At 42.4% G+C, this 23,792-nt stretch overlaps 1 protein-coding gene across 11 annotated transcripts in view; it reads right to left on the reverse strand.

Annotated features, from left to right (window-relative positions):
* Window positions 1–23,792, reverse strand: part of RUNX2 (RUNX family transcription factor 2) — a 223,478-nt gene that overhangs the window by 74,585 nt on the left and 125,101 nt on the right. For 7 of the 11 annotated variants that reach the window (XM_053380328.1, XM_053380334.1, XM_053380329.1 and 4 more), the window contains one exon: window positions 11,459–11,632. The exons of the other annotated variants lie outside the window; for them this stretch is intronic. In XM_053380328.1, the coding sequence (XP_053236303.1) occupies window positions 11,459–11,632 (174 nt within the window). The remainder of the gene's footprint in view (window positions 1–11,458; window positions 11,633–23,792) is intronic. 11 annotated transcript variants of the gene reach the window in all.

Below are 23,792 nucleotides of genomic sequence, written 5' to 3' on the forward strand. Positions count from 1 at the left end.
TATGATTCTATATCCTACTTTAAGAGAAATTGCTTTCTGACATCTGTGCCTCTGGAGTCTTATGGGCATAGTAAACACGTATCAGTCTAGATACTTGTACTTTCTACTCTTTGTAAAGCAGCAAACCAATTCTGGCTTAACTGTATCTTTGAACAGAGATTTCCAGCCCCTGTTTTGTAAAATAGTAATATGATAACTAGATGGCAGAAGAAACAAACCCTTGTCAGGAAATTCATCTAATTATAACAAAATCCTCTTTCTCCCCTTCTGTATAGAAAAACCTTGATGTTTCTGCCATTCCCCCCTCCCCCTGTTAAGACATGATTTGTTTGAAGAGATGTCTGGAACTCTGATACGTCCCAAAGCAAAAAATAACTGTATATCAGATATATGAAGGAGGCAGGGAAGCCTTCCATTTTAATTTTGTTAGGATTTAATTTACAGTAGGGCTATCTCATATAAATGCTTGACCAAGAAAAAACACCACTCCAAAGTCAAACGGGTGCTTTCTAAATGCAGTGAACTTCTTCAAGCGCGTAGGGACTGGCATTATATTTACTCTTAACTGCATGTTATTTTACAGCACAACAATAACACAACAAACTATCTAGAGAAATGTAAATAATTTTACATTATTTTTTAACAGATGTTCCTCTGATTTGGCAGAGAATTATTCTGGGCAACGAAAGCAAGCTGACAAATTAGCAATGGGCCGCAACAAGCATTTAAAGGGATTTTAGGGACCCACAAGACACTGAGGTCCAAACTGTGTATTCTCATTATGACTTCAAGCCAAATAAAGACCATATAGGAATCTAAATTGCACCGCAGGATGTTAAGTATAGTGATTTATTTTACTTAAATTGGGAATGCTTAAATGCATTGCTGTGCATTTAATTCTGGAATGTTCCCCAGTGACTCTCGTGGGATTGGTTAACTCTGGTCACTAGGGAGGGATCTTACTACATTTTCCACTTTGTTTTCTGTGTGAGTGACTGGACTGTGTTGGCTGTGTTGGAACACTAAAGAAGAGACAGTGTTAGATAACTCTCTCTCAATGCAACACAGGAGTGCTGATGTTTCTGTGTGAATGCATGTGGCAGAAAGAGGTACAGAAGTTGATGTTCTCCCAAAGAACCAGGAAGGAGAAGCCCCCCCTCCGGGGTGCTCAAGTGTACGCAGTACTGACCCCTCTTTTTGTTGTTGTTAAAAAGTGTGGCACTCACTGCAACCACTTCATGGTGAGTACGGACACCTATTTTTCTAAGGGGAACCTTTTGTTCTCCGAAGGCTGGGGCATGTGCCCTGGGAGCAGGAACAAGTTTATTCATGGAGAATGAGTGTGAATGAGAGAATGACAAAGTGGAGCCGACCTCACCTCAAGCAGCATGTCAGCCCAGTGTGTGCATCAGCCTTGCAAGGTGTCCAGGAACAAGCCTCAGCAAAAGAGACGTAGCTTCTGTGCCCTGTCCCCTGGCGGCTGCAGTCATGGCAGTTAACAGACAGCCATCATAGCCCTTCTGACAACAGATGGATGCTACCGTCTCCTGACTGGTACCTTGCTGCACACTTGATTCTTCACAGACAAGGGAAATATCTGATGATTTCCAATGTAAGGCTTCAGATAGTGGACTTCTTCATTCATTCTTCATTGGGACATCCAGCATAAATTACGGGTCAAATCTGTTTTCAGTATGATATGTGTCATCTGTGCACCAGGAATGGATTTGGGGGGGCAGCAAAAGGGGGCATGTGCTCCATGTGACAGGTTGCTGCGGGGGGGGGGGGGGGGAGACCAAATTTCCAACTAGCTGGGAAGCAGTGAGAAGCTTTCCCCAATGGAATAGCTCATTACATTTTTTCCTACCACACTACTATTTCAAACATACAAAGTGCTTCACATGCCGTATCTAGCTGCAGTCCTTACAACAACCCTCTTAGGCAGGAATGAGGAACCTCTGAGCCACCAGCCCAGCACCCCTGACTATTGGCTGTGATGGTTGGGGCTGAGGGGAGTGCAAGACTCATAGGTTCCCTAGCCCTGTTGTAAGGCAAGTCAGTATTATTACACACACGCACACAGTGCAGGTTGGTGCTTGTGTTGGGGGCTGAAGCTGACAGAGAGCATCTTGCCTAAGGCCTCTGAATGAAATCATGGCAGAGCCAAAATGTGAACTGTGGACGTCTTGATTTATAGCATGGTCTCTTATTAGCAGAAAAATTCCTAACCCTGACCACTTCTGACCTCCTGCAATGGAGTGTTCATCCCCACCCTATTTTTTTAAAGTCATAAAGAAAAGTCAGCACCACCCTATTCAGCTATTTTGTTAAATCTTCATTTTTAATTGCTTTGTATTCTTTAGAATCTGTGCTCTCTCCCATCTGGAGCACACATTTATCTAAAAATTTTAAATATGTGTGTGAATAGCAAACAAGACTCTTTCCCCTATCCCTCAAACCATTGTTGCGGGGCATGGAAACTTGTGGCCCTCTAAATGATCTGGGAGCCGTGTGTTCCCTACAGATTAATTCTAGGGCATAAATATGGTACTGGGTTGTGCCTGAAGAATGGAAGTGTTGCCGGCAACACTGAAGATGGGACACACCTGTTTGTGACTGTGTGGCCAGGCCCCTGATGATGTATAGATGTTAAGGTTCAATATAGCTGTTTAGAATCGAACCAAACAGAACCACTCAAGGTTTATAGATAGACTGAGAGATCCATGTAACTTACGTCTCTAGATATCTGCCAATTAACTGATATAAATGTACTGTGTGAAGTGGTTCTAAAAGAATAGCATTGTACAGCAAGTTTTGCAGGCATTGCATTTTGCATGCATGTCTACTTCGCTTGGATGTCTACTTTGCCAAAGACATGCATTTATTTAGCTGTGTAATATAAAGAGAGTAATGGCCACTGGGGAATTGTTCAGGTGGCTTTCCCCTGTCCTTATTCTCTTGCTATTTCGAGTGGTGTGTCTGTGAGACCCAGTCGCGTGTGGGTCTCTGTGGGCCAGAAGCTCCAAGCTCACTCACAAATCATCATGAGTTCTGACAAGCACAGCATGCTTTCCCACTTGTTAAAGGCAAAGAAAACGCAAGAACCCCCAGAGCTGTTTAATCGGAAGGAGACTGGTTTTGCCCAGAGGAATGCTCAGTGCCGACATGGGAGGAGGGCAAAGCACCTACAGAGGCTAGAGGAGCAAGAAAATAGCCTGCGACTCACCCAGTCTTCCTCTGCCCTATATAGCAGATAGTCAAAAGCAGACTAACCAGTGGAGAAAACTATTAGTTTCTGAACAGCAAAACAGGGCCATTAAAAATATTTGGGGGTGATTACTAACAGCAGCTCTCCTTCTGTAAACATTTCTGCTCCCCCTGCATGAGACAGACAAAAACTTCATAGCATAGGGAGGCATGTTGCTCACTTCATTGCTTAGCTTCATGCATAGCTTGGCTGCAACAAGTAGCTAAAGGGGTGAAGCCTTAAATAATATGCAAACTGCAAATTCCCTACCATGTAGGTTCTATTAGAACAGGAAATGTCAAAGATTGCTTATTCATTTCTTCCATCAGTTTACTGTTATTACAGGCTTGCAAGTTAGGCGACCCTTGCCTTCACTGTTTTATTCAAAGAGGCTCAATCAACATGCAGGCAGGGTGGGAGTGACGGCTGTTGCACAAAAGTCACACTCTCTTTAGTGCTTCACATAAGCAGACACAAATTCAAGTTGAACTCATAATAGTCTTTCTAGTGTCCCTTCAACTAATTTTTAAACCGCTTGTTGCCTCTCTGCCTACCTGCAGCACTTTCACAGGTGTGGTCAAGCTGCTGAGATGTCATGAAATGGCCGCCAACATACCAACTTCTGAGAGGTGACACAATGCGGGATATTTCGAAACAGCAGTTTCCATGAGGAAAAGTGTGAGTGCAAATTTAGAAATATTTTCTAGATAATTTAAATAGAAATGCAAAGCATCTCATCACAGCTGGGAAAGCACCAGCCGACTGGTATGCCTGTTCAGTTTGCTAACCAAGCACTGCTAACTGTTGATGGGCAACTTGAGGGCTCCTGATCTCCCTTTTTATAGTTGTTTATCTTTAAACCAGACTTGGACCAGACAGTCCTCAAGCAGAGCACGCCTCTGAGAGCCCTTTAAAACAGAGGACAGTCCTCTGTAAAGTAAAAACAGACACCTGACCATTCTGTCACAAAGGTCCATACAAAGGCACAAAGGAGACAGGTGAGCAGGTAAGAAAGACGAGATGTCCCAGGGGAATCTGTGCAGAGTGGATGAAAGAAAGAGGACAGAATATGCTGTGTACTTTGAACCAGCAACTGGAAGAATGATTATATATAGAATCATAGAGTTGGAAGGGACCCCAATCTTGTCCACCCTCTGCAATGCAGGAATCTCAGCTAAAGCATCCATGACAGATGGTCTTCCAACCTCTGCTTAAAAGCCTCCAAGGAAGGAGAAAGCCTCCCAAGGGAGACCATGTAGAGGAATAAACATGCACGTACTAAACACCCCAAGATCAATACAAAGTACACTATAATTAAAGTACATATATATATATATATATATATCATAGAATCATAGAATCATAGAGTTGGAAGAGACCACAAGGGCCATCGAGTCCAACCCCCTGCCAAGCAGGAAACACCATCAGAGCACTCCTGACATATGGTTGTCAAGCCTCTGCTTAAAGACCTCCAAAGAAGGAGGTATATATATATATACACACACATATATATATATATATGTATATACAGTGGTACCTCGGTTTACGAACTTAATCCGTTCCGGAAGTCTGTTCTTAAAGCGAAACCGAATGATTGGAAGACTCGTTTTCTTAGAAGTCTTTTTTATTTAAGTGTTTAATTAAGTATTAATTAGGAAGATTAATTTTTTATGTACATAAATTTGCTTTTTCTTCTTTCTTTTCTCTGTATTTTCTTATTTTCTTTTTTCTTAATTGTTTTTCTTTAATTTTCTTTTTGTAGTATGAGATTGTAAATTCTTTGTATAAGTGTGTAATTTAAATTAATAAAGATTATTTTAAAAAATGAAAATAAACCGAAACCGTCCTTAAACTGTGGCACGCTTTCCCAATTAGGCCTCCCGCCACCGGTGCCCTTCCACCATCCGGCTTCCGTTCGTAGACCGAGGTAAAGTTCGCAAACCAGGACACTACTTCCAGTTTTGCGGAGTTATTATACTGAATAGTTTGTAAATAGGGATGTTCTTAAACCGAGGTACAACAAAAGAACCCCATTAAAATATTAAAAAGTAAGCATCCATTATTAAAATAGGTGATAAAATTCCATTAGATAAGTACAGCAATTAAAGCAGTAATTAGAGTCAAGAGGTCAAGGGAATGCCTGTGTAAACAGGTGCATCTTCAAATAGATTAAGAGTGTTTGCCTGACATTGAAGCAAAATCAGGGTAGGTGCCAGGCAAGTCTCCATGGGGAGTTAACCATACTTGGGGCATGATTACAGTTGTGCTGCTCTTTACAACCGACTTGCTTTCTCCCACAAAGATCAGCAGAGGCGTGTGACACAAAGCAAGTTGGCTCCTCCGGTTGACCAGCAGAGCGCAAGCTTACCCCACCCCTTGCTGCCTCCCTTTGCTTTCTCCCGTGTACCTTTTCTCTCCCTGAACCTCACCGGCAAAACCATGAGCATGTGAACAGGAACCATTTGAAAATCTAACAAGTGGTTATAGCAGTATGCAAAGCCAGGTTGACAGGCCAAGACAGGGGTGGCTAATTTGTGGCCCTCCAGATGCTGCAGAACTTCCTCTCAGCCAAAGCCAGTTTGGCCAACAGCAGCAATGATGGGCATTGAAGTCCAACAACATCTGCAGAGCAATAGGTTAGTTGCCCCAGGGCTAAAAGCAAGGGTCCTTACTGATCCTCCATATGGACTGCTCTCATGCATAATGAAAACTATAGAATCAATATTTTCAAAGCTTATGAAAAGAAATAATTGACTGCTAGCCTTAAGAACAATGGGAACATTTTTAGCAACAAGCCACCAGAACCCTTGTTCCCAAAGGGTCACAACGGACAGTTGCCAACAACCCAAGACTGTCATGTATTTGCATTTAAAAAGAGCACTTTGAAGCGCCCTTTGTTTCTCTACTCCAGAGAGACGACAGTCTTGAGAATGTACTTTATTCCTCTCCTCTGGACAGTCTGCTTATAGATCCAAACATCTATAAGCAACTGCTCTGTATAACACTGCAAGACAGCTACTGACTACAATACTCTGTGCAAACGGCTGAAACCCACAAAAATCTAAGAAGAATGTTCTGGAGATCATGGGGAAAGTGGTGGGACTTCAAATCCGCCCAGTGCTGTGACACCCGGGGAAGTGGCTGAGGCCTGTCAGTTACAGGGTCAGAGAGAAAAGGCAACTACAGGAGTCCATAAAACACTCTACAGATTCCCATGAAACACAATGTTGGCTAGACAGCATTAATATAGTATGTTAATATTCTCCAAACTGTGGCGTTTCATAGGGATGGTGGAGTAGCAAACACACCAGTATAAAATTTCACAGTTGCATAGAGGACTCCAGTGACAGGTGGACAGATGGCAACACCTAAGCTCATAAATAGACAAATATGAATTTCCCTCCTTTTCTTCAGAATGTATATTCAAACCTTCTTACAACCATAAAATATACATACTGTGCAATAAAACCCATTAAACAGCCATCACAAAATACCAACATCTTCAAAACAAAACTATCTAAATACCAACAAGAAAAGCCCAGCGACTCATAAAAACCTCTTTAGCTCCAGCCAACATGACCAACAGCCCCTCAAGTCTCAGTGTGTTAATGCATTATCATATGTGGTGGGATTGTAATGTAATTTAAAAATTTTGGGAAATGATATACAACGAATTGAAGAAAATGTTCCATTTAACATTTGTTAAAAAACCTGAAGCATTTTTGTTAGGGATTGTAGGGAAAGATCTGCCAAAAAAGGTGAAAACCATCTTCATGTATGCAACAACGGCCGTGAGAGTTCTAATAGCACAAGGATGGAAAACGGAAGAAACCCCAACTAAAGAATCATGGCAAGAAAAATTGATGGACTATGCAGAACTGGCAAAACTGACATATAAGCTACGGGACAAAGATAACTGTGACTTTAAGGATGAATGGGGACCCTTTACGAAGTATTTGAAGTTGCAACAAAGCGAACTGGACTCCTTGGCTGGCTTTGAATAAACATTCACAAACTTTTTATTGATAATAATCAGCTAAATAGTTTGAGGATCTATACAACTTTGTAATATGCAGAAAACAGCATTCTCAGAGAAATCAAGGACTGGAACTGAGGAAAGCTGGGGGGCTGGGTGGGTTTTGTGGGGGAGGGTGGGGGAAGGGAGGGAAAATGGGGGGGAAATAAGGATGATATGTTTTAGGATAATATGTTTTGTTTTAATTTTGATTAAAAAAATTTTTTAAAAAAACACAACAATAAAATATACATGCTGTACAATAAAACCCATTAAACAACCATCACAAAATACCAACATCTTCAAAACAAAACAATCTAAATACCAACAAGAAAAGCCCAGCAACTCATAAAAACCTCTTTAGCTCCAGCCAACATGACCAACAGCCCCTCAAGTCTCAGTGTGTTAATGCAAATTAGAATATATGCATTAAACACACCAAAGTCTTGGAAATAACATTTCTCCCATTTGTTAATTTCCTCTGCTGCCGTCACAGAATTTATGTGATTTCATGGTGTCGCTCATAACACTGTCAAAACAACTTGAACTGACAACAGCACACACTTCACATCAGGAAGCATGGCACAGCAACAGACTGTGCAGAGAGCAAAATCTAGATCTGGTCCTAAATACACCAGCCAAACATCTTTTAAACTCAAGCATAATGAATTAATAGGGTATTTCCCCAGGCCTGAGAAATGAAAACTGTGTGCTGCTGAGGTTTAAAAAACTGTTTCTCATGGTTCAGACCACTTGACTTTGCATGCTGTTATTTTGGTTACTGAAGTCACAGATTGCCTATAGATCATATGTTGGCATAGTGGTGATGGAGCATGAAACCTCACTTAACTTCCACTTACACTTCCTACTACAACTCCTCCACTGAAATTCCACCAGGCACACTGACCACATTCTTACCACCAGGCCTTTGGCTTTTCCTGTCTCATATAGAATAATCCTGGCCAGCTGAATTTTAGAAGGGGGAAAAATCTAAAATATATGACAGAAGTGTCATATATGCAGGCATGTTTTGTGAGGGTGGGGCTGGTGGAGCATAAAATTTGGATTTGGAAAGGTTTTTTATTGATGATCAATGTACTGCCTTTCATTTGGGTCTGTACTTCCTCAGGAATCATCAAACCTTATTGGAGAGTTTGTATTTAATGGCCTTTCGGTGTTGCTTCTGCAGTGCACTAGTTAAAACGCCCTGCTGAATAAAAATGACCTTCTACCAATCCATATCTGCATTGCCAGATTCTGCATGTTTCACAGAGGGTTTTAAATCATTATCAATAAATACAGTGTGTGAGAGAGAGAACTAAATGTGTATAAACTAGATGTGTGTACACATCTAAATACAGTACAAATGCCTGCTGAAAAGGATTCAGTAGGGACTAAAGTATGGAACATGGAAAGAAAATGAAATGTAATACTTGGTCAACATCTACTTCATCATTATTCAGAAGGGATTTGATAGGGATACTAAAGGCTATAGTAAATCATGCATTACCCGTGGAAGAGCATGCCTGGAATAAAGTAAGCAATTTAACTGAACAATCAGAAATGAAGCAATTGTGTTTATGTTTGCTTTGTAGAAACTGATGCATTTCTTGTCTTAATTATTCCAAATACCCTACTGTAATTAAGCCAAAGTACCCGCAGTTGAAGTAATCAAATTTCTCTCTCCTCGTGTTGTTTCCTTGTGTCTATTTTAGCAAGGAAGCCCCCAGGAGGAGGAACCTGTCGAGAAGTGCTATATAATGAAGACATAATGCAAAATCAATAAACATAACTAATATCAAAGTTCTGATTACAGTATTCTGATTCTGGAGTAATTTCTCAGCACAGCATGTTTTTTGTGGTATGCCAGAATACTACCTGGGCATGATATTGTGGAGTACTACTACTACTCCCTGTGCAGAGCTACCTCTGACACTCAGAGGAAAGTATTTTTACTGCCAAACTAAATGCTTGACTGATTGCACATTATGAAGATTAGAGCTGGGAGAACTCTATAGCTGAAGACCTTCTACTATAAAACTGCATGTTCGCCACCACTCCCAATGGGCACAACGGGCGACATTCGCTCAAAGAATCCCATTAGCAGAAACGGTGTGCATATGGGCTTCTGCTTGAGCCCGGGGCCTTTCTCACTCCTCCTCTCCCTGCAGGATCAACAACTTCCAGGGTGTCCTGGTTCATACTTTTTGAAATATGGCAGCCGTAAAATGGAGGGGCTTCCACTGACAGGACTCGTTAGATGAAACCCGCCCACAATGTTTACTATAAATCAAAGCATTAAATGCTATTTTATGCAAGTTGTACTGGATGTTTGGTGCAGCACTTGATTTCTGATTACAAACCTCTTTGTGCTAGTGTGTCTTTCTTCCTGAATACCTCTTCCAGTGATATTTCAGCACAGAAGTCTTTGAATTATAGTAGGTGGCAAAAGTACACTTGGCTTGGGCACAAATTGCAGCATCAGAAATATGCAGTTGTAACTCAATGCAAACTTTCAAGCATGGCAGAAATAATCACTATCAAAAAAGGCAAAGCACATTTCAAATGTTTGGCAGGGAATGCATGTTCTTCTAAGTACAAATTGCTGTGTTCTGCCAAGCAGTGCTACCTCTTATCATCTGTAGACTTACACTTATTTAGAAGAGATATTGTAATATTTCCACTGCTGCCTCTTTAGCTACATAGAGTGAACTGTGAACTCCTAACATTCTCTATAGTATTCAATACCCTCATTAATTTGAACAGCATCTACCATTTATAGGCTTTTAATGTGCTGCTCTTGACTCAGAACAAAAAGTGGTATGTTTTTAATCATAAGCCAGCAGCAGATTGTTCTACGGAAAGCATTCATGTGAACAAGAAGAGCATGTGACATTTCAAAAGTTACAGGAGAACCTAGGATCCATCCGCGTGACAACATAAAATGATCACCATATGGAATCAGGAAGAAAACTTGTTCTCAGTCACTGGTCTAGTATTATATAGCAATCAAACAAAGATTCGGTGCAGAACGATGGCCACCTCCTCATGGCGAAACCCCACCTTTCTGTGATATGCACAGGAGACTCCAGTGGGCAGGGCCAAGAAGATGGCTCCGGTCTGCTCAGCCATTAACCTCCCTGCTGGGCAACAACTAAGTGGGAAGGAGCCAGAGGATGAACTCCAACCACAGAATCCAGATCTTCAGACATGTACCACAACAATTTAGAATCACATCACTTTATTTGCTAATTTAAAAAACGTATCTCCCTGTTGTCTGCCTGCCTCACTGCACTTCCAGTGCCTTTGCACCATTCAATGTGGCTTAAAGCAGTTAAAAACTCATGTCACTAGTAGTATGTGTAAATGGGCCTGAACTAAAGACATGCCTGTATAGACTCAGCCTTCTTTTTTTAAAGGATAAAACAAAATTGGGGCTCGCATTGAAAAAAGGGCTGCATTTCATTAACATTTCCCACTCCCCACCCCACACCCACAAAATGGCTTTCCACTTTTTATTGGGATCTTTAGAATAAAATTGTATATAAACAAAGAGAAGTTCACCCAAGTGTGTGTGTGTGTGTGTGTGTGTGTGTGTGTGTGTGTGTGTTAACAATTGGCCTAGGTTTGCTGCTGTTTCTTTTTATATGGACCTCAGCGCTTTAGATTTTCTCTGCTTTCCCTACACACATTCTGTTTTGAATAGTGAAAGCAATCTCTTGGCTTGAAAAAAAAATGTATGCATCTCTCAAAGTGGCCTGTTTCATAGTTTACTGAAACAGTGATGCATAGCTATGGATGCTAGAGAGGAGCCACAATATCACATAATAAACATGGCAGGGCAGGGGGGGGACGCAGAATGACAATGCTGTGCAAACTGTCCTAAAGAGCAATCCTAAATAAACATGTATAGCTGGAAAATTTACATATTTTTATCATTGCGCGTAGACCAATTCCATGAATGAGACCTGAAAGATGAGAATTTCCTCTCCATTTCATCCCACCCCCAATTTTGACTGCAAACAAGAAAGAAGACTAAATGATTTTGTCATGAATGCTACAGAAAAATCTATTCCCCACTAGCTTACATTTGCTTATACCTTTCACAGTTATTTTTCTACATTTTGAAACAACAAAAGGCCTACTATAATCAATCATTCCCATGGCCCATACAAGCCCATGGTTCTGTCTCTTACCTGTGATCTGACTCTGTCCTTGTGGATTAAAAGGGCTTGGTGCAGAGTTCAGAGAGGGCCGTGGGCTCTGGGTCGGAACCCCTACTCTCATACTGGGATGAGGAATGCGCCCTAAATCACTGAGGCGCTCAGAGAACAAACTAGGTTTAGAGTCATCAAGCTTCTGTCTGTGCCCTGGAAACAGCAAATCATAAAATAAAAGTGTTGTTAGCATGACTGAACAATGTAGTATTAATTTTATTTTATTTTACTGCAAGGACCAAAGAACTTTTAGCTTTAACCTGGAACTGGTGCAAGGAGTGGACTACAGACTCTTTCACCCGTCACAATAACCCTACATGGAATATACTTGTGCCATTTTCCCTATACATAAGTAAATCGCTTACATGAGCACAAGAATGTTGCATGTGAACGTAAGAACTCTGCTGGATCAAGCCAAAGGCCTGTCTAATCCGGGATCCTGTTCTTACAGTGGCCAACTAGATTCCTATGGGAAATCCCCAAAGAGGAACAGGGTGAGAAGGCGCTCTCCTTGCTTGGGAAGCCCAGCAACTGATATGCAGAGCAATACTGCCTCTGACAGTTGAGGTACGGCATAAGCCTCATGACCAGAAGTCATTCATAGCCTTATCCTCCAGGAACTGGTTTAACCTCTTCTAAAGTCATGCAGGCTGGTGGTCACGTTGGTTGCAGGAGGAAATTTCATAATTCTTATTTATTTACAGTACTTATACTTTATGCACTGTGTACTTTCTCTAATCCTGAATCTTCCAACTTTCAGCTTCATTGGATTGCCCTGGGTTGTAGTATTACGAGAGAGAGAGAGAGAGAGAGAGAGAGAGAGAGAGAGAGATGGTCCCTGTCAACTTTCTCCATACACAACAATGCATAATTTTATAGGCCTAGAGTTTGTCCCTCATTTTACTCACTTTTTTCCAAACTAGAAAGACCCAAATGTTTGAGGGGAGCCAAGCAGCACTGCACACTATTCTAAGTGTGGTCCCCCCACAGATTAGCATAATGACACCATGACATTGGCAGTTTAATTTTCAATCTCTTTCGTAATAATCCCTAACATGGAATTCTCCATTTCTGCAGCAGGATCAACATCTTCATCAAGCTGCATCAATCACTGCCAGTTGAGACCCCAGGAGGGTATAAGTGAAATTAGGATCACTTTATCCTTGCTTACATGGGTTTGCATTTTCCATTTTAAAGCCCACACACCCAATTTGGGGAGATCCTTTTAGACCTTCTAATAAGTGCTTTTTCTTTAACCACCTTTAACAATTTGGTGTCATCAGCAATCCTGGACACCTCACTTTTCACCCCTAACTGTAGACAATTAATGAACAAGTTAAAAAGCACACGTCTCAATACTGATCCTTAGGGGACTTCGTTTTCTACATCCTCCCATTGGAAGAACTGCACTTTTATTCCTACTTGCTGCTTCCTGCTCCTTAACCAGTTAACCATGACTGCTAAGCTCATTCTGAGTCTTTGGTGAGGTATTTTGTCAAAAGCTTTTTGAAAGACTAAGTCTTTAATAATGCTTCTCACTGGTTTTCCTGGAACAGACTGCAATTTCCTAGATCCAACCTGAAGTCCTTTAAAAAAAATTGTCCTACATTGGTTACTTTTTAGTGTATATATATATATATATATATATATATATATATATGCTGATCTTATGGATAAGTTACTTTTTTGTTAGAAGATCGGCAATTTAACATAGCTTTCTGTAGTGGGTACAATCTGTACCCAGTGATTGTCAGTTTGAAATTAGTCCATAAGGCCACTAACTTCATCTCTTATCACCACTACTTGCCTCAGTTCCTCAGGTGCAGGGACCTGCCCTGCGTCTTCTATTGTGAGAATGCATGTAAAAAAATTCAATCAGCTCCTTTGCAACCTCCTTTTCCTCCTCTATAAAGGTAACGGACCCCTGACAGTTAAGTCCAGTCACGGACAACTCTGGGGTTGCAGCACTCATCTCGCTTTCCTCCTTTAGCACACCTTTGACACCCTTTCTCATCCAAAGACCCAGCCACCTCTCTTGCTTGGTATTGGTTGGTTGGTTGGTTTTCAAACCCCTTATTGCTGCTTGTGTTTCTTTTGCCACAGTTTGTGTTCTTTTTTGGAAAAGACTTCCATATTATCAAAGAAGACTTCTTGCCTCCAACAGCTCCTTTGACTCTACTCATTAATCAAGCTGGCATCCTCTTGGTCCTGGCAGCACCTTTCTTGATCTGCGATATACATGCTAGCTGAACTTCTTTTATTGTGGCTTTGGACAATCTCTATAAAGAGATATGACCGTCTTCACTTTCCTCTTTTGAAGTCAAATATGACTGTTACATTTTCTTGGCAATTGTCCTCTTACATATATCTTGGATTTCATAGCATTATGTTCACTGTTCTCAATCAGTTCAACATTTACATCTTGCACCAGGTCCTGGGTGACACTTAAGATTAAATCCAATCATTCCGGAGCACAGTCACACAGGGTATTTAGACATTTTGCTTCTTTGAGACTTAAACACACCAGTAGATGGGACAGCCATTGAAGTCAATTCCCATTTCACCCTGGACATTTTTGTCAGGAGGATGATCCAGTATGTTCTCCATACTAAACTACTTCTGTGGCCCACCAGCACCACCCACAGCAAGTCTGCGGATGAGAAAGAATCCTTCTAGGTTCTATATCCTCCAGTAGGCCCTGCCCTGCCCTTCCTAGGGAGCTTTTATCTGGAGATAACCATGTCTCACTTGTTCTCTCCATTCCACTATATGCCCTCTATATCTATTCCATCTTTTAAAGCCAAGCGCTCCAGTTCACCCATCTTGGATCAGAGGCTTCTAGGATCAGTTTATAAACATTTATATATGGTGTCTCTCTCCAAGTGTCTTTGATGCATGTGCTTGACCCTATGGTGCTTCAGCCTTCCTGAACTGATATCATGTCCCTCTGCACTCTCAGGGTCCAGTCCTACCTATCCCCCATTTGAACAAGCACAAACATTTTCACCCTCATCCCTAGAGATGATTTGTTCCTGCTCTGGAGGGTAGGACCCGAACCAATGACTTCAAGTTACAAGAAAGGAGATTCCGACTAAACACCAGAGAGAACTTTCTGACTGCAAGAGCATGAGACTCCTCCAGCAGAGGCTGGATGGTGATTTGCCATGTATGATCTAGTTAAGAACTTGCATTGATCCCTTTCTCCTTTCTCTCTGCTCAGGATGCTGCATGCAGGAAGTAGGAAGGATGGAGAAGCCTTCTCCATACCCAGGCTAGTACCAGGCTGACACCCACCCTAGCTTAATGAGCAGGCCAGATCCTGAGCTGCACCATGCAGAGGCTCTGCACAGGTAAAAAAAAAGGTAAAGGTAAAGGACCCCAGACAGTTAAGTCCAGTCGTGAACGACTCTGGGGTTGCGACGCTCATCTTGCTCTACAGGCCGAGGGAGCCGACATTTGTCCGCAGACAGTTTTTCCGGGTCATGTGGCCAGCAGGACTAAGCCACTTCTGGCAAACCAGAGCAGCGCACGGAAACGCCGTTTACCTTCTTGCCAGAGCGGTACCTATTTATCTCCTTGCACTTTGACGTGCTTTCAAACTGCTAGGTTGGCAGGAGCAGGGAACAAACAACGGGAGCTCACCCCATCACAGGGATTCAAACCACCAACCTTCCGATCGGCAAGCCCAAGGCTCAGTGGTTGAACCCACAGCGCCACCTGTGTCCCCTGCTCTGCACAGGTACAACAGGTCAATAGAGCTTGACTCTCACCGAAGGCTCATCCATTTTTCTACTTGTCTCATGCTTTCTATGTGCAGGTCTGAGCAGTTGTTCCTTTGCTCCACCACTTTCCCCCAGAAAACCCACTCTTTAGCACTGAATCAGAGTAAACGTCAATCCAAAGAAAACCTGATTGACATTTGCTCTGATTCAACAGTAAAGACCGGGTTTTCCCTTGGGGAAAGTGGCAGGGCAAGGGGATTTCACAGTACAACAAGAAAAGGTTTGTATCACTGCTTATAAACATAGAACCCAAACCATTACTGAATTGTTAGGCTACTTAACAAATCTCACATGCTGGTCAAAATTCTGAAAACACATAAATGTTGCCACTTCTTCTCTACAGAAGCACAATATATGAGAGATGCATGTAGAATCACAGTATTGTGGAGTTGGAAGTCCAACTACCTGTAATGCAGGAATCTCAGCTGAACATCCATGACAGATGGCCATCCAACCCCTGCTTAAAAACCTCCAAGGAAGAAGAGTCCACCACCTGCCAAGTTGGAATCTCCTGAGGCAAACCCCAAAATGGTACAGCCCCTCTCCAGCAGGGGAGAAGGGGTGATGGAAGCTCTACATCAGAAAGAAGGAGGGGAAGAAAGTTTGACAACAGGATCGGCTGCCCCGGTGGATCCTGCTGCGTCCCCTTGCCTCATAAGCCCTGCTAGCACCAAACTTATCAATGCTCAGAAGGTATTGATGGAGAATGCTCCTTGTATAGGCAGAGAACAAGGAGTCTGATGTAAAGTGAGGCCATTCAAATAAATTCTGGAAGTTTGCAAAATTGATGTATTGAGCATTCTACCTTAGGAATTTAAACTACTTTCCTTCCTCAGTAGAATTTTTAATGAAAACTTTATTTTCTTCTTCTTAGAAAGAGGGACTGGTGAAGAAATGCATAAAAACCAAACCCAAGTAGATGCTCTATAAGTGTAGTTAAGTGGCGAGAAGCTATACACACAAAGATACTATAAAACAATTTCTCAATTGGCTTTTAATGAGATTGTAATAGTGGTTTCATTAATACTGTAAGTTCTCAATTAATTCTATTCAATATTCTTTCTCTGTCTACGTACCTAAGTCAGATATTTCTCCTTCCCACTTTTTATATTGGCTTCTAGTTACAGTGGAACTCTCTTCAGCATAGAAATCTATATAAATATTGCACTCATTGATATGAAATCCATGCTTAAATATGAAGTTAATGTTCCCAAATCCTTCCTTCAGAATCCCAAAACTCTTCACAAAACATGAAGCAAACCAGGCTACCCTGCCACTGCCATCACTGCCCTTCCCTCTTTCCCTACACCTTTACTCCAAACCTTGGCATTAAATTGTTTAATGATATGTTGCCATTACTATAATGAATCCATAACTCTCAAAATTCTCCTGCATAAAAGAACTGGGTATAAAACCTGAGAGAGAGGGAGGGAGATAAAGAAGAGATCTCAGAGGAGCAACAGTGGTGCCTAGCAACTGAACTCTTAGTATTCGTAGGAGGACCAGCAGCCCAGTTTCATCATTATATAATAGGATAAAAACTGTTTGCCAGTTGCCATTGGATTAGCTACTGGGATGTTACAGACTGTCCACAGCTATTCAAACAAATGAGGTTAGACAACTGTTTTTTCCACCATTAATGATTATATAAAAATGTGCCCACACATCATGAAAATGCTCACTTTCACTACCTGTAGACAGGGTATCACTGGAAGATCTTCCCAAACTGAGATGGTTCATTCCTCCCCAACCGCCAGCCTCCTAATACCTTCTGTCTTGGCCCAAGCCTCTTAAAACAGTCCAGAGGGCAGAAGTTACAGATACCTCTATGTATGTGTGAAAGGAGAAATCCGCCTCCTGTGCAAATGAGGGGAATAGAGAGAATTTGAGGTCAGGCTGTGCTAAGAAAGACACAACAAACTCCATCTCTTGGTGGTACAAAACAGGGATGAGTAGTAGAAACTGCTGTAAATCCACTGGAGAAGAAGGCTTGGACTTCACACATTAACTCTTCTTGCTTTGGTGCCATGATGACATGATGTGTGTAGGAAATGGGAAGTCAGTTTGACTGAGTGAAAACACTTTGCAAAGAGTGTACAAATAAGGTGGATTCTGTGAAACATGGAGTTCAGTCACTTCTGAGGAAGCTTGAGAGCAAAGTGCTATGATGCCAGGATTCACCTGGACACAAGGGGAAAGAGCAGAGAACTTTGGGAAGGATAGCCATATATAGCAGGGTAATGAATACAGCATGCCGCCCTAATAAAGGAATTGTCTACACCAAAATTCACGGTGGGTAATCAAGTGTGGAGTCGAATCTGATTTACATCACAACCCTAACCATTTTTACGTAGATGCATGTCCCTCTAAGTTCAATGGGAACTGTTCTCTATTAAGCATGTTTAGGATTTCACCCTTAAGTCCACAGCTGTCCAGAATCAAGTAATATCTTGAAGTGATGTAGGAACCATTGGGTTTTGATCAACTTTCACTACTTGGAAGAGGAGCAATGTTTATATTGAAATTTCACATGTTACAAAAGCACTCAATAAACTCAAGATAATTATGTGGTCACAATCATTTTGTCTGCTTTTCATGTTTCTAATTCAATTTCCAAAGAGCGAAGTCACACATTTCCCTTGCGGTGACAAGCCTTGGCACAAACACAGGCACACCTCATACATCTTGCCAGACTGGAAATGCATTACTTCTCCTTTTGCAGGGTCATCTGGCAGTGTTAAAAATAGGTGTGCAACCCATTTTTACTTTTGCTTTCTTTATGATGGGGATGGGGAACCAGATGTTGCAGGACTACAACTCCCATTATCCATGGCCATTGGCCAAGCTGGTTGCGGCTAGCAGGAACTGGAGTCCAACATCATCTGGTGGGCCATAGGTTAGACACGGAACCTAATTCACTCCGGCTTCATGTGTATTGACTAAGCCCCTCTCCTTTCCTTTTTACCAGGCAACCAAGTAGCACATTTTTTTTACAGGGTTAACATAGGTGCTCATGTTTTCTTGCTTGCTTGCACAACAGCACAAAGCTGCAGCATTAGTGAGAATGTGCAGTTGCAAACTTTGCTCCAGGATTGAGAAATAAAAATAGTTTTTAAAAAGATGACCTGTGAGGGTGGCAGGCAAAGGAAAAAATCATTAGAACAGGGATGAAAACCGTACCAAAAAAGCCTGGAGGCAGCTTTTGGGTTTTTGGCAAGGAATGTTGCACTGCTGTGTAATACACATGCAAAACACATGGTTCAAATATAATTTGGCAGCAGTTAAAGGAGCAGACAGTAAGATGCAATGGTAGAGCCAGTCTGCAAAGCTACCATTGCACAAGTCTAAAAAGCTATAGGCTGCAGTGAAGACAAGCCCTAGGTTATATTTTTACCAGGAAATTATTGCAGGTGATAGATTCATAAGCAAATATAGCATCCTTCGGGGTGGTGTGGTGGAGGAAATACAAATGCTTTATCTGAAGAAATCTCATCCTATCTTATGTAAAAGGTGTAGGCGTATTTTAAGTTCCTAATCTAGCTCGCTTTTAGAGAGAAGCACTTCTTTCACTAGAGAAAACCTTTTCTCTCACAATACAAGAATCCAGCATCATCCAATGAAGCTAAATGGTAGAAGATTTGGGTCAGACAAGAGCAAGAACTTCTTTACACAGCACATAGTTAAACTATATGCCATATGTCTTGATTTTCCTGGACATTACCAGGTGAAAGTGACGTCTGGGGGAAATTTCCAGAAGGCGGTGGTTTGTCCTGGATCTTTGGCAAGTAAACCAAAAAATCTCATTTTTTTGAGGGGGAAAGCTAAACAACTTTCAGGTGTTCCTAATAATGCGAGGACATGGAGGAGTCACGATCACTGCATTCTCTCTCCAGGATCCAAGGTGCACCTTTGAGCACTGAACACTGGTGAACAGCAGTTAGCAGAGCGCCCCGTGTGCTCCGTCTTTCTTGTGGCTTCCCATCTTTCTCTGGCTGGCCCTTGTGGGAAGTGGGATGCTAGATTAAAGAGAGCTAATCCCCAGGCCTTTTCTTAGGTTGCAAAAAAAACCATAAAGAATTGTTATCAAGTACAAATGGGAAATGCAGGTGACTATTCTCTGTCAGATGAGCTTTTATCTTCTGGGTAGCTTCTATGCTGCAGATTTAAAAAAAAATACCCTCCTAGCAATTTGTCCTGCCCTACTATAACAACATGACACTGAAGGCCAACCTTGCCAAGAAGTTACAAAGAAAATTATTAAGTATGGAGAGGAGCAGGGGGGGTGAGGCATATTCCTATGTGCAGTGCCATCATATTACTATGGCCCTGACCAGCCAAACTACTAACTGTGGGCCCTTTTAATAGCAAGAATTCGCAGTGACTAAAACCACTTTCCCTTTCAGGTCTTGTGAGGGTGGTTCACTCAGTCACACATTTATGATGTACAAAAGTAAAAGGTCCACTTCTTAAAGCTGCAAAATGCAAGTAAATTTGAAACATCTTTGGATTTGAACCTCTTTGCCTTTGACTCAAGGAGGGCAGCCTGCAAAGGAACTCCAAAGAGTTTGCCACCAGGAAAGGGGGAAGTAGCTCCATATGACTGAGAGCTCCTCTGGTTCTCAGCCAATTCCTCTTTGCAGTTCCACTGAATATCACAGTACATGCTCCCAGGAGGACTGTATCAATAAAACATCAGACAACAGGACTGCTGTAAACAAAATCTCTGATTGGTGTGGGAACATTGGACTCCAGTATCAATAGATCTTCCACATTAAATGGTACATGCCTCAGTTAGCCCTTGAAGGAGGTGTGTGAATTATCTGGCCCCTTTCACCAACAACCCCCCCCCCCCGCTTATTTTCAGAAAGCACTGGAGTATAACCATTTTGACCAAAGATTTGAGAAAGGCATCTATTGGAAACAGCCTGTTGTCCCTGATGCCTGAATGGGCTTCTCTTTCTTTCCCTGAAAACGATTCTGTTTTACAGCTGGACTCTATGGTCACTTTGCACAAAGGATCTGCACCTCTGCCCTGCCCCCACCCCACCCCACCCCACCCCGCAATCCTGAGCTGAAAGCAACTGCCTAAGCTTCTCAGGACAGACTATCAGCAGATGGGGCGAGCTAGGTCTGCTCAATGCCGTCTGCAATTCACCTATATGCCAAAACTAAAATAAGGATCTACACCCAGAAAGGGGTGGGTAAAGGAAGCTGCAACTGAGAGATATCTTAGTGTCTACTGCACAGCAAATAGTGGCTCTAGAGCCCAGACCAAAACTTATAATTTGCTTGCATTTCTCCTTTGCCCGTCTTTCATCTATGTTATCAGTGCATCCTTTCCCTATTGGCATAAGTAGCTCCGGGGGGGGGGGGGGGGAGACTGTGGTGTGCCTGTTGCAAAAGTGCTGTCTCAACAGTGGCTCATAGCTCCCAGTCACACAGGGGCAGCACACAGTGCAATCTGTAATGCAGAACTGCCTGCTTTCCCTCCAGCTAGCCATGCTCCCACACTTTTGAGGATTTGCAAAAACTGTGGTTTTCCCTAAGTTCTGGACTTAGTGCAATGAAGGCATCTGAACATGCTTAAACTCTCCACTGCCAACAAGAACTCCGGACTCCGGGCTCCGGAATGCGACAGGGGCTCCGGAATGGATCCCATTCACATCCAGAGGTACCACTGTACATGCTTCTAGCCCTGAGCCCAGTCTTGGCTGGGGAGGGTGGGGTATAAATTATTATTATTATTATTATTATTATTATTATTATTATTATTATTAGCTACCATCCATTCTTGAGGAAATCAGCCCTGAGTGCTCATTGGAAGGACAGATCGTGAAACTGAGGCTCCAATACTTTGGCCACGTCATGAGAAGAGAAGACTCCCTGAAAAAGACCCTGATGTTGGGAAAGATGGAGGGCACAAGGAGAAGGGGACGACAGAGGACGAGATGGTTGGATAGTGTTCTCGAAGCTACTAGCATGAGTTTGACCGAACTGCGGGAGGCAGTGGAAGATAGAAGTGCCTGGCGTGCTCTGGTCCAGGGGGTCACGAAGAGGCGGACACGACTAAACGACTAAACAACAACACCATCCCAAACATGCCAAGCAATCCATTGTACATACCCAGGTTCTACTAACCTGCTTAGCAGACATGCTAACAATCCTACTGTTCAGGATTGGAAAGCTCTGAAGCGCATAGCCCGCTATTTGAAAGGGACTTTGCACTACAGGCTAGGGGTTCACCAGTAAGAAGACTGGAGGTGTTGAAATCTTTGCAGATGCTAGTTTTGGAAGTGACACCATGGATGGTACAAGCACTTCTGGAGTATGCTACATGTACAACCACTGTCTGTTTGACTGGCTGTGCAAGAAGCAGATGACAGTAAGCCTAAGTTCCTGTGAAGCAGAACTCAATGCTCTGTCATTTTCACTCATGGATTGTGAATGGTTGATGCATCAGAGTTTCTGTGAAATGTCCTATACAAGTGTATCAAGACAATAGATCATGTTTGGCTTTGCTGAACTCAGAGAGTTGCAAGCAAAGAACAAAGTCCAGTGTATTCAGAAAGGACTCATTCAGGTGTCCTACATGCCAGGAAATGAAATTCCTGCTGATCTGTTGTCTAAGGTTGTTAACAGAGAACAACTTAAGGTTTATGTACAGAAGTTGCAATTGGGTTGAACCACAGGTACTACAGGTTACACGGAAAGTGGGAGGATGTTAGGATATTTCCGTTCCACCTTAAAAGGGAGCAGGCTTTGTGAGTCACAGAGTCTGCGTATTTCCTGTTCACAGGAAGTTTATGTTTTCTATTGCTTTCGTTTTTCTCCCTCTGTCCCTGAACACGCAAGCAGGCAGTCATGTTTTTTCCTTTGTTCTGACCAACGCTGAATAAAGTTATAAATAATGCTCTCCTTAGTGCATCTTTCGCTGTGCGAATTCTGCTGATAGAGCGTGCATCAGCTCTGGAATGTGGCAAGCTATTTCTGGAGCTCGTGTCGCTAATTGCTGATACTGTATCTACGGGAGATCGATGGATCGTCCGGTGGCGACGTGGAGTCATGATGGGCTTTATCTCCCTGGCAGTATCCCAACAATAGCCGCATCTCTTCCAACTCTACAGACAGAGACTCTCACCTAAGAGATCTACAGCAAACCTTTTTAGAACTAAAATATCTACCTGATGAAGTTAAACAACACAACAACAGAGCCCGACTGGTGTCCAGAGAGAACTTGCTGCAAGACAGACCCAAAAATGAAAATAACAGAACACCACTAGTAATCACATACAGCTCCCCAAGTTAAAACAGTTCAATGCATCATCAGAGATCTACAACCTCTCCTAGACAATGACAGCTCTCTTTCTCAAGCTCTGGGAGGAAGACCTCTCATTGCCTACAGTCAGCCACTCAATATTAAACAGCTCCTCACCCACAATAATACAACAGCCAGACTTAACATGGACACTGGTACCAGAGCCTGCAATAAACCCAGATGCCAACTTTGCTGCCACATACACCCAGACAACACCATTACTGGCCCCAACAACATCAAACATACCATCTCAGGACTATTTAATTGCTCATCTTCTACCGTTGTGTATGCCATCAAATGCCAACAGTGCCCTTCAGCTCTCTATATCGGACAAACAGGCCAAACCCTACACCAAAGGATAAATGTACATAAATCTGACATCAGGAATCACAAGACAGAGAAACCAGTAGAAGAACACTTCAATCTCCCAGGACATTCAATAAAGGATCTCAAAGTAGCTGTCTTACTACAAAAGAATTTCAGAAATAGACTGGAAAGAGAAGTTGCTGAATTGCAACTTATTGCCAAACTTAAAACCATGGAGAGACCTGGTCTGAATAGAGACATTGGATTCTTATCTCATTATACATGATAAAGCTATTTTTAGCCATCTCACCCCTTGCTTTTTACTGTAAGACCAATTGCAGTCCTTAACAGTCATCAACAGGTTTACCACACCTATCAGCCAAACACCCATGCCCACCACCCTTCTGAGTAATACCCCTCCCCACCCTCTCACTATATATAAGGGCCCGGTGACTTCTGTTTCAGTGTATCTGAAGAAGTGTGCATGCACACGAAAGCTCATACCAATAACAAACTTAGTTGGTCTCTAAGGTGCTACTGGAAGGATTTTTTTTATTTTGTTAAGACATCTGTATGACATTGTAAACAAAATAGTCTTCCCCCATCCTATCCCTAAATCAGAAAATCCAATGGAAGAGTTGCACTATTTCCCTGGTTGTAAATGGTCCGTGGTGCTACTATTCTCATGAGTTATGGGCCTGCACAGATTGCTCTGGCTCAAGGGTGAGGAACCCTTGGCCCTCCAAATGTTGCTGGACCATAACTCCCATAACCCTTGGCCATTGGCCATACTGCAACATCCTGAGAGCTACAGCTTTTCCCCATCCCTGCTCTAGCCATTTTTTTCTCAATGGTCTGTCTTCCCCTTCTAGTAATTAGCTCTATCACTTTAACCCTTCCCTTTCCTAAA

This window comes from Podarcis raffonei, chromosome 3, assembly GCF_027172205.1.
Source record: "Podarcis raffonei isolate rPodRaf1 chromosome 3, rPodRaf1.pri, whole genome shotgun sequence".
Taxonomy (NCBI): domain Eukaryota; kingdom Metazoa; phylum Chordata; class Lepidosauria; order Squamata; family Lacertidae; genus Podarcis; species Podarcis raffonei.